General features: G+C 44.1%; 1 protein-coding gene across 1 annotated transcript in view; it reads left to right on the forward strand.

The window, feature by feature from the left end:
* The window catches only part of grm6a (glutamate receptor, metabotropic 6a), a 25,795-nt gene extending 14,511 nt beyond the window's left edge, over positions 1–11,284 (forward strand). The window contains exons 8-16 of the mRNA XM_005747983.1: positions 529–668; positions 768–890; positions 1,337–1,601; positions 1,693–1,928; positions 2,010–2,171; positions 2,273–2,422; positions 6,398–6,538; positions 6,625–6,740; positions 10,693–11,284. Of these exons, the coding sequence (XP_005748040.1) occupies positions 529–668; positions 768–890; positions 1,337–1,601; positions 1,693–1,928; positions 2,010–2,171; positions 2,273–2,422; positions 6,398–6,538; positions 6,625–6,714 (1,307 nt within the window). The 3' untranslated portion in view covers positions 6,715–6,740; positions 10,693–11,284. The remainder of the gene's footprint in view (positions 1–528; positions 669–767; positions 891–1,336; positions 1,602–1,692; positions 1,929–2,009; positions 2,172–2,272; positions 2,423–6,397; positions 6,539–6,624; positions 6,741–10,692) is intronic.
* The last annotated feature ends 6 nt before the right edge of the window (positions 11,285–11,290 follow it).

Raw genomic sequence — 11,290 nt, forward strand, 5'->3', positions numbered from 1 at the left:
TATTCAGGATAAAATCAGATTTAATACAACCATGAATTTCTGATGTCTTGTCTGTATGCACAAATGCAAAAAGACCAGCAGGTTGGCTTGTGTTGGGATAGACCTCAAGAGCAGTTAAACCAAAGTTAAACCAACACAGAGCTTTGAAAGTCTGAGGTAATCCCAGCAGGAAGTCCAGCTCTGTCAAACTGATCCTTTAAATCCCTCCACCTGAAGCTTCAGTGTTCCCTTTGGGTTCATTAATATGTTGATTCATTCTGTCCTACTGTCAAACTGGATTATGTTCCTGCTATTTCTTTCAGCTCAGGTCCACGTCCATGTGAGAATGACCAACTTTTAGCTAAGTGTCCTAACTAGCTACACTCTGAGTTGTTGGGTCTTTAACTGTCTTGTCCAGCTTTCTATCAGCCAAATAATGTAGTTATTGTGCAGCTGGGTGTAGCTGCTGTTTCCCCTTAAAGTGGAGATGCCACATGTGGCCTCACGGAGATGAGCTGTTAAAGGTGACGTGGCCTGTCTGTCTCGCAGGAAGTGCTGGTACAAGCGTTTTGTTCAACGAGAACGGAGACGCTCCTGGACGCTACGACATCTTCCAGTTTCAGATGACCAATCACAGCCACCCTGGCTACCATGTCATCGGCCAGTGGACCAACAATTTGAGACTCAATGTAAGAAGAGTGAACATGAAAGTACTCCTGCTGGGTTTTAGTGTTCTGTCTTTCTTTGTGTGGCTGTATGCCTCTCTCTTTCTTCCTGGGTGTCTGTAGCTGGAGGAGATGCAGTGGTCAGGAGGGGATAGATCCGTTCCAGAGTCCATCTGCAGTTTTCCTTGTAAACCAGGAGAAAGGAAGAAGATGGTGAAGGGGGTTCCTTGCTGCTGGCACTGTGAGGTAAACGTGCAGCATGCATGCATCTTTTTATCTGAATTCTGAGAATTTATAATTAATTTGCTGTTTAGATCATCTTCGCTTTATCTGTGCACTATTAATAAAAATTAGGAACATCCTGTCTTAGAGAAAGCCTGCAGTTGATGCAAGACGTTGCAGCAGAAACTAGAAATCAAAACTATTAGCTTCCCTTTATTGTCCCAACAAAATCTGACTACAGTTTAATATAGCATCACTCTGCTGACATGCAAAGCCCTCAAGCACTAAGCTTCATCAGTTTTCTTCCTGTTTTTTTTCCCCCTCACTGGCACCAAGTGTTGCACATTACGGATCACTGGATTCGAGTTTGTCTTCTAACCTGTCTTTTCTCTGATCGTTTGAATGTTGTGCTTCTAAAACCCGATGACAGTCGTTCTTCAGTCTAAACAGTTTCTCTCCCCTGTCTGCAGCTGTGTGATGGGTATCAGTACCAGCTGGATGAGTTTAACTGTGAGACCTGTCCGTCAGACATGCGGCCGGTCCCCAACAGAACCGCCTGCCGTCCCACTCCCATCATCAAACTGGAGTGGAACTCTCCCTGGGCCCTAGTGCCTGCCTCTCTCGCTATGCTCGGTATCCTGGCGACCAGCGCTGTGGTTATCACCTTCATCCGCTTCAATGACACGCCCATTGTCAGGGCGTCAGGGAGGGAGCTCAGCTATGTACTGCTGACAGGTGTGTATCGGTAATTACATCATCAGCTGTGATGATGACGCCATCATGAGGGTACCGTCACCTGTCCGCCCCTCTCTCTCGCTCGCTGCAGGTATCTTCCTGATCTACCTGATCACCTTCCTGATGATTGCCGAGCCAGGTGTGGTAGTTTGTGCATTCCGGCGCCTCCTGCTGGGCCTCGGCATGGCCATCACCTACTCTGCCATGCTGACCAAAACCAACCGCATCTACCGCATCTTTGAACAGGGCAAGAGGTCGGTGACCCCGCCCAAATTCATCAGCCCCGCGTCCCAGCTGGTCATCACCTTCATCCTCATCTGTGTCCAGGTGAGTCCACATGACTTCCTGTTTCCGCCTCTAGCATCTCCTCACATGATTCCCACTTTTTGTTCTCTGTGTGTGCGGCAGGTCCTCGGTGTGTTTGTGTGGTTTGGCGTCGTCCCCCCTCACACCATTATCGATTATGACGAGCTCCGCCCTCCGAACCCTGACCTGGCCCGGGGGATCCTGAAGTGTGACATGTCTGACTTGTCAATCATCTGCTGCCTCAGCTACAGCATCGTTCTCATGGTAACACACTGACCTGTAGCAGATACGTCAATGACCATCTCATAGAGCACAGATTCATCGATGTTGCTAGGCAACCTCAATCCTGCTTGTTTCGCTGTTAGGTAACGTGTACGGTGTACGCCGTGAAGAGTCGTGGCGTTCCAGAGACGTTCAACGAAGCAAAACCAATTGGCTTCACTATGTACACAACCTGCATCGTCTGGCTCGCATTCGTACCCATCTTCTTTGGTACCGCACAGTCCACCGAGAAGGTAAGAACCAGGCCAAACCGAGCCAAGCTAGGTCAAGCTGCAACCAGAATCAGGTATATTTAAGAAGGCACGTACAAAAACATAGATATAATCATGTGACCTCACTTACTGGTTTGCATAGAGCTGTTTTGTGGTGGAGTGCATTACATACACACACTTACACACAGTTAATGCTGAGTAACGTGACGTTCAGATGCTGGAGTTTCACTCACCAAAACTAGACTGCAGACTTTTTAGAGTTAATCACACCGCGTTATGTTATCTGTTAGATAATGGCATTAAGAATACTCCACAAGACACCAACAGCACAAATACAGTGAAGTGAGCCAGTTCACTGGCACATATTAGCTGAAGTTCAGCAGAGAGTCTGAGCAGATGTGCTTCTAAAATGCATAATGTATTAATAATATGTAGATCTTTGAATTACATAAAAATAAAGCCACCATACTGCTGTTACGGTGGGGGGAAATAACCTAAGGATTACAAAGGCGTTTATGTAGCAGGTTGTAACATGTTTATTTCTGATCTAATTTCCTGTTTGTAGAAGATGATTCACTTTTGGACGCAGCCTCAGGTGGACATTCAAAGAACTGCAGTCAACTTGGTCAGAGCGGGCGGTACCAGGCTGACTGTCTTGTCAGCATATTGTTTTCGGGGTTAATCGAACTTCTCTGTCATGTTTTGGTGCTGGTGCCTCTGTGACGGACTTATCAGACAAACGCACGTCCATGCAGGAAGCCTGTGCTTTGATTGGACAAATTAGTTTTATTTTTATGCACTAATTACCAAATATCAGTCTAACACACAGGGTTCAAAATGTGAAAGGTATGGCTGACATCATATTGGCTTCATCTGTTATATGCATCAATAGATCCTCAGCTTTTCTTGTGACAGACCGTCAGGGAGATTGAACCCAGCAGACACATAAAAAGTCTTTTGATGCTAATATAAAAAATGCATTTCTTTACTCTCATTAACAAATAACCTGAAACGGTGAACCTCAGAGGATCTCGTTACTCTTTAAGGAGGAAACCAGGAGTCACTGTTGAATTCTGGTGAGCTGTGCTTGAACTCATTTCTGAACTCGTCCTTCCTGCATGTCCGCAATAGGACCTTCATCATCACGCTGAGGAAGGTCATGTGATATAATCGCGAGCTGTGCCTAAACGCTGGGCTTATTTATTTACAGCCACGGGGAAACACAAATACGTCCTCACCTGCAGAGCGACGAGCTCCTGCTTTTATTTCCTATGAGGGGAAAATTAAAACTGTGAATTGACCCAGAAATGTGGTGAAAGCGGGTTTTAGTGTTTGTGGTTTAGTCTGAGCTGAGGGAGGGACGAGTCTTTAATGCTGCAGATAAACCGGAGCAGAATTAGACACAAAGTGGAGGCATTTCCAGGCTGAGAGGGGAACAGCTGGATTATACAGATTATGGACAAACACAGGACGTAATTATAGAATAACTTTTTTAAACCAAAGTTACAAAGAGCTCCACCAAACAGATAAAAGAGACAATAAAAGACTAAAATAAGAGGAAGGAAAGAGCAGCGTCAGAAAGAAGCACGTCCAGCAGATTTATCTCAGAGCGGAGAGGAAACCACAGGGGAAGAAGAAAAGAGGCTTCTGGGAAGAAGAGATTTAACACGAGTGCAAACATAAAGATACAGAGCAGACCATCCTCGTGTGTTTTTGCTTCTGCTCTTTCCACTTTAGTAGCTTGGATCCTGTAGCCTGAGGTCACCACTTAGGCCAAACTTTCATGGTAACAGCACAGTTTGCAGTCCTGCTGAATGATTTGGTGACATGTTGTCTGCATGTTGTGTGAAGCTGTACAGCAGACCACAGCAGCCAGTCTGGCAGGTGTTTCATTAGACCTGCACTGAGCAGCCCTCCTTCCAGCTGAAAACCAACCAGAGCTGCCAGAAACAGCACAGAGGTGAAGCACGAGCCAGATTTCCTCCGTGTTGGAGTCGATCAGCTCACACGGGCTCCTGCCTGTCACCGTCAGCCTGAACGGAATAAGCTGCCGTCACCACGGAAACCGAGAAACGCTAAAACTACATTAAGTGCGATTGTTTGTTTGTTTGTTTGTTTGTTTGTTTGTGTAAAATCCAGGAAAGAGTGTGCGATATTGTGGAGGAGCAATCACTAAAATTAGAATTAAAATCCTTCCGCCTCCTCCTCTTTTGTTCCTCCTCTGCTCCTCCTGCCTCACTCTGATAACATTCAGTCCTCCTCGCTCCTCGTCTCTCCTCCTCCTGCCTCAGAGTCGAGGAGTGACGGATGCTGGATGGAGGAGAAAATAAAAGAAGCTGTTTTTATTGTCGTCTTTTTTTTTTTATCTGAGGCCGAGAGAACAAACACGCACACAGAGCTGCAGGAGGATTAACGGAGAGAGGGAGCGTGTGTGGTTTGACTGTGGGGACATAAATCTGTTTACACACTGTGGCCACTCGCCTCTCTTCTGGAGACAGAAACAGGTTCCTGTAAATCACTGCGGTTCAGCAGTAAGACTTCGAGTGAAGGTCAGACCCCAGAAAGCGAATCCAGCTTAGTGTGATATCGTCTGAAGTGATGGAAACACAGCTGTGTGGTTGAGGGAATTAACATGTCTGCAGGAGTTCACACGCACTTAAATAAAGCAACGCGATGGAAACTTGCTGGCACTGTGTTTGTGGGTTCCTGTGCGTGCTGCAGTGTGTGTGCTGTATGTATTTTATGTCCTCACATGTCACACACAGCATTGTGCAAATGTCCTGAACTCTTCCTTTCTTTATTTTTTGCTTCCAACAAGCCAGAGTTATTTCTTTAAACTGGTCTTGAACCATCGCTCGTCAGGCTTTCTGAAGAGGTTTTTCTTTGGACATTCGCTGCTTTTTCTCTCATTTTCAGTCCAGTTTCTGTACCTCATCATTTTTTTATTCATTAAAGATCTTAATGTTGACCAATGAATCCTTCAGGCATAAAAAACTCTCTATGGAAGTGTAGTGTCTACACATAACAGACAATTTTGTTTTTGTATATTTAGGCACTGTTACTAACACACAATGTACTCACATTTCTTTAGCTGAATCTGAATAGGCAAAATGGCAGAGATAACAAAGTTTGACTGGCATGAAATATTATTTGTGCACCGACGAGGTGATTCACAACGAGGTTGTAGCTGAAAACGTGGCATATCTCAGCACCGTGAGCAGTTCTCTTGCAAATTTGAGGAAACTAAACAAGTAGAGGACAAAAGAAGAAGTGACAGGCGTATAGAAACATCTACAGCAGATGAACCTTCAGCTGATCTGTCTACTGTTCGCTGAAGCCTCAGTAAAAAGGGAGACAGGAAGAAGAAGCTGAGGTACCAAATTATTCCTGAAGACTACTTAAAGAAATTACAGAAAGCTGCCTTGGAGATTTCAGCATGTGTTGAAGAACAAAAGTATTCATAACAAACTTTTATTTTCCAGCTTGTCAGACTTTCAGTTCAGTTTTTGTGTTAGTTTCTGTATTTCCATCTATGTTTCTACTTGTTTTGATAAATTTCCTGTTTCACATGAAGCTTAAACTGGTAAACTGCACAGCAACACCCAGTACTGTTTACACCTCCGTGTTGCAGTGTGCGTTTTTGCATATTTCACAGGTGCACCAGTAAAACATTCGAATAGCAAACTGGTCGTCCAGTTGTGACCTTTAAAAAATGTCCCTTTAAGCCTGATTTGGTCACAAATTGATTGAAATTCTTCTTTTCAGGCTGTTACAATAGCTTACCGAACTCCGGGCGTTCACCGATATCCCGCTGAGCAATTTTCTGCTGATTGGAGTTCTAAAAAAAATCTGCCTGGACCATGAAAAGTTTAAAAAATCTTGACTGTTGGTGAATCTGCTGGACGTCGGGGTTGCTAGAAGTCAAAGTAATGAATTTGTACAGAGGTCACCTTTACGTGGACAAACGTTCTTCAGCATCAGCCTCTCTTTCCACAGATGTTCATCCAGACAGCCACTCTGACCGTCTCCATGTCTCTCAGTGCGTCCGTCTCTCTCGGGATGCTCTACATGCCCAAAGTTTACGTTATCGTTTTCCATCCCGAGCAAAACGTCCAGAAGAGGAAGAGAAGCTTCAAGGTCTGAGAGCATCTTCGTCTTCCTGTCGTTGTCGTTGCTTCCAAGTTGCTGTGTTGCCTCACAGTTGCTGTGTTGCTGTGTTGCAGGCTGTTGTCCAGGCTGCCACATTGTCTCAAAAATCTACAAGTGACAAACAGAATGGAGAGACAAGGATTGAACCTGACAGAACGCAGTAATGCTGCAGCAACACTACAAACTAAAGGTACTGAAACTACAAACTGTACACACTGACGATCGGCCTTTGTTTGAGATGAGTCTTAAATGTGGGATAATTAGAGCTCCCCTTTATTGCCATTGGTAAACTTTTCCAATATTTAGCTTCTTCCTGTCAGCGCAGTTTGTTCGGCTTATGAGGCAGCTCACAGTGCCCTCTGGTGGTGGCTCTTTCTGCTAACGCAACAGTGTGGTTAACCTTCAGCAACTGCCCCTCTAACACCAGTGTTGGATGAGTGGATGAAGCTGTCCACAGAGGCTGAGCCTTGTTTCTTTACCAGGCTGTTAGGTCTCCTAACATGTGAGTTTATGATAATTCACTCATTTTTAGAGGCAGCTTCAAGTGGCCATTAAAGGAATTGCAGTTTTTTGCACTTCCGTCTTTGTCTGGTACTAGTAAGAGATGGGCAGGATGTGAGGAAACACAACCCTGAAGCTGAGATGACTCCAACACTCATGTGAATTTATTCTGCTGGTTTGCTGATAGTCCAAGACTCCTGCATGGATGGCAGGTGGAGGTTACATGTGTCTAATGAACAGAAGGCAGACGACTCCTGGCTCGTGGAAGCCGCTGCAGATATTTTTGGAGCTTCTGATGAATATTTCAGCCGCTGGTTAAAGATTTATCTTGATGTTAACAGCTGAGGTTCTTTGTCCTCAGAAGCAAGGCACTAGCACTAACGGGTGGCGGTTCTATTCCCTGTGGAACAGTACAGTGAGCGTAGCGTCTTATTCCTCTTCTGTATTCTCTGCTGGCTGATGCGACTGCTACCTTTCTCCTCGGGGAAAAGCACCAGACTGTTAGCCACAGGGTGAACTTAAGAGAGCAGAGGAACACCATCTTTGCACGTCCAGTGGTTTCCAGTGTTGTGTTTGATCAGCTTTCAACTGTTACACAACTCTGATTATTGCTGATAAAGAGGTTCTGCTGCTTCTAATTTGAGGTTTCATGTTTTCAAATTTGAAACCCTAATCGATGGATACTCCACAGCTGAGCTCTCATTCACTTCAATACAAACTGCACGTTCTCCATGTACTCAGCTCCTAAAGTACATTTCTGAAGGCAGACCATAACGCAGACACAAAACATGAATAGAAAGGGATGCCAACACAAAAGATGGGTGGGTGAAGGGGAGCAGGAAGGATAAAAAGTGATTTAAAAAATTCATTTTTCTGCATTTACAAGAAGTCATAATTACTGCATCTTCTAGGTTTTTTTTTTATTTGCTTCAAACTTTGATATATAAGTTCAAGACGTTAAGATTGAAGTTCTAGTCGGTTAAAACTGTTTTTATTATCCAAATGTTGCAGAAAAAATCAAGACTCATCAGACCAGGCAACGGTTTTGAGCCTTCTATTGTCCAATCAGTGGTCCCCAACCCGTCCGTGAGTCATTTGGTACCGGGCCACGTGAGGCTCGGGGGGCAAAGTTATGGTTTTCAGGGTTTTTATAGTTAACTCTGTTTCCCTGGGTCTTTTCCTGTGTTGTAGTTGTGTCTTATTTTGAAAGAATATATTTACACATTACCATAGCGACCAGAGAGCATTAAGGGGCAGAGAGCAGGACGTTACTCTGTGTTGTTGGTGCATTTCAGGAAAACGCTGCTAATAAAGTTACATAATTACACAGTGAATTCGTGTTTATTATTATATTTACAAAATACCACAGTTTTTGTCTCGGTCGTATCGTTTTATTTTGTTGTATTTATCCGCGACACCTTAAAGGCTGTCTGACATTAAACCGGTCCGTGGCCCAAAAAAGGTTGGGGACCGCTGCCTCAGATCACCTGTCTTCATTTTCAGGCACAAAGATTCTTAAGATCAGGAACTGAATCTCTAACCAAAAATGTCAAAAGCTAAAATGACTTTACTTTTATGAAACAGGAAGTTGTGATGTTTTACAGTGTGCAAAGAGTGTGAAGTGTAAAGCCCACGTCAGTCAGGATTTATGTTTGTATCCTGCAATTGTCTCAAACCTGATTGGCTGATATCCAGTTTGTTCTTAATAAACAACAGCACGATGTTACACTCCCACCACCTGCCAGTAAATAGCAAATGTTGTAGCACTAAACTTTTAATAAATGCCCATGTTTGGGTTTTTTTCTAATTTTGGAATTTTTGTTGAATAAGAGATGTGGAGCAGGATCTTTTAACACTTCATTATGTGTCACTGGCAGATCGTGATCAGCTGTTTGCAGGTCGGACAGAGAATCAGAGCAGGCTGGGTGTAACACCGAGCACATACCTGTGTGTCAGTTCAACAGCTAGGTTTGCTCTGCCCTTATAAGACATTCAATCTGGTAAAGTGGCGACATACTGTCAGTCAGATATGGGTCACTCTTCTGCTGGTGTTTTCTACAGCTTCAGTCAGAAACAACAGTGAGAGAGAAATGGACAGTGCATCAGCTACGTTTTCTTTAAATCATATTAAGAATTTCATTGTCATTTAGAAAATGCTTCACATTTGGAAATCCACAGATAGAAGCAAGTATCAGCACACTGTGTGTGTGTGTGTGTGTGTGTGTGTGTGTGTGTGTGTGTGTGTGTGTGTGTGTGTGTGTGTGTGTGAGTGAGAGAGAGAAACATCACCAAGATTAAAGAGTGCAACTGAACCAAAACTAAAACCACCAGATTATTTATGACGAGGCTGAACTTTAAAATGTGTTTTCAGCCAAAACATCTACAGGAGACTGTTGCACCACCTCAGTGCAGCCTGGTGGTTTTGTGTGGGTAGCTCCCGAAATGCACAAAACATTCGTCCTTTGGTCTCGTGTGGACCTTTCAGCACCAGTTACATCCTGTAAATCTGGAGTTTTACAGTAAATGCACTGGAAAGACTACATCAAACCAGCTTCTGGTTCTTGCAGTCTGGTCAGTTTGTAATAGATGTGAGACTGCAGAGAAAAGTGAACAATGGAAAACTAAAGATTACTGATGATTTTAGCTCCGCCAGCTAAAGGCATGCAGGTCTCACTGGGTCCAAGTTCATGTCCTTGGAGGTTCATATATGGACCATGTGCTAGTCAGTGGTACCCTGACCGCTGTTAGGTACCAGATTAAAATCCTCACATTACTGTCAGTCACATCCTGATGCACTGGGTCCTCAGTTCATCCTGGTCCAGGACAATGTCATGCCCCATGTGGCCAGTGTGTGTAGACAGTTCCTGGATGATTAAGCTTCTGACAGGACAGACCTGCATCCAACTGAGAACCTCTGGGATGTTATGCATCCAAATAACACCACAAACTGTACACTGTACACTCACTAATCATCTATTGTTGACTTCCACAGAAAAATGAAGAGGTTGCATATTCAGATATGTTTAGTTGCCATCAGATTAATGAAACGAGCGCATGTCAGACATAAAACTTCTTTCACCTCATTGTCTGATCGACTCCTGCTTCTTTCTGTTCAGACGTGTGCATGAGATTCAGGCATCATGCCATTAGAGGTTTGTGTGCCCACCTGCAGCAGACTTTCAGATCCACACTGCAGAACAGAAGACAACCCATCACTTTCAGCGTGGCTCGTTGCTCCGATAAAGAAATACCAACGTCTGCTGACTGCTCAGAGTGCAGCACAGCAGCTGGCTGTCAGCCTCACCTGCCTTTAGTTCAAATCAATTTTATTTTCAGTCCCAAATCCAAAGTTATGTAACGCAGAGCCACTTTTTCATAGGAAGGTCAAGACCTTCGGTATTAGAGTGAAAAAGCCAGCAATTCTCCACGGAGCATCAGATTAGTGCTCCTGCTTTACATGAGCATTCAGGACGTGTTGTTTTTGGTGTTGGTGACGGAGGGTGGGCCGTCACATAGGCAGGCACTTTCACACAGTTAAAAATTAAATCAAAAAGGAAATGTGAATAATAATCAGGACTAATGGAAACGTGTCAGGTAACACGACTCAAGCACTCACTCGTTTTTTGCTTTTTTCCCCTTAGGTAGCTGTGGACCAATCCCCATGCAGAGCCTGATGACATCATCATGAAGATCACATGGTCATACACACACACACACACTCAGAACAACAATACACTCAAGTGCATAATATTATGTCAAAATGAAACTATCTGCTGGAGCATCAGGGGTTCCTGTGGGTTCAGGCAGAAAATCTTCATCGCTCATCTGTGAAACTTAAATACGAACAGGAAATGTTACAGAGACGTGCGCTAATTGGCTCAAATGATTGGCTGAAGCATAACATTCGTCATTATGTTGACGATGCTCTGTTGTCACTAAAGAGATAATATCAGTGAGGACAAAAAGTCACAGTGGATCCTCTAACATCTCAGAGGTCACGTTGAAGCGCCTGTAGCCTCTCCCTTTGATTAAAGCCACACGGTGACCTTTCCACAGCTCTCAGATAACCAGGTAAACCTGAGAACTTCCTGTCTGAAAACAACCAACAACTTTACAATACAAACAGAAGATTTTTGTCTCATGAAAGAGAAAACCTGAATGGGTTAAACTGGTCTACAGTCCCGTTTGTGGCATATCCTGTGGTCAGTCTGATTGGCTCGGCTGTTCATCCCAAGGTTC

The sequence above is a fragment of the Pundamilia nyererei genome, unplaced genomic scaffold (genome assembly GCF_000239375.1).
Source record: "Pundamilia nyererei isolate P.nyererei 1_Seehausen unplaced genomic scaffold, PunNye1.0 scaffold00210, whole genome shotgun sequence".
NCBI classification, from domain to species: Eukaryota; Metazoa; Chordata; class Actinopteri; order Cichliformes; family Cichlidae; genus Pundamilia; species Pundamilia nyererei.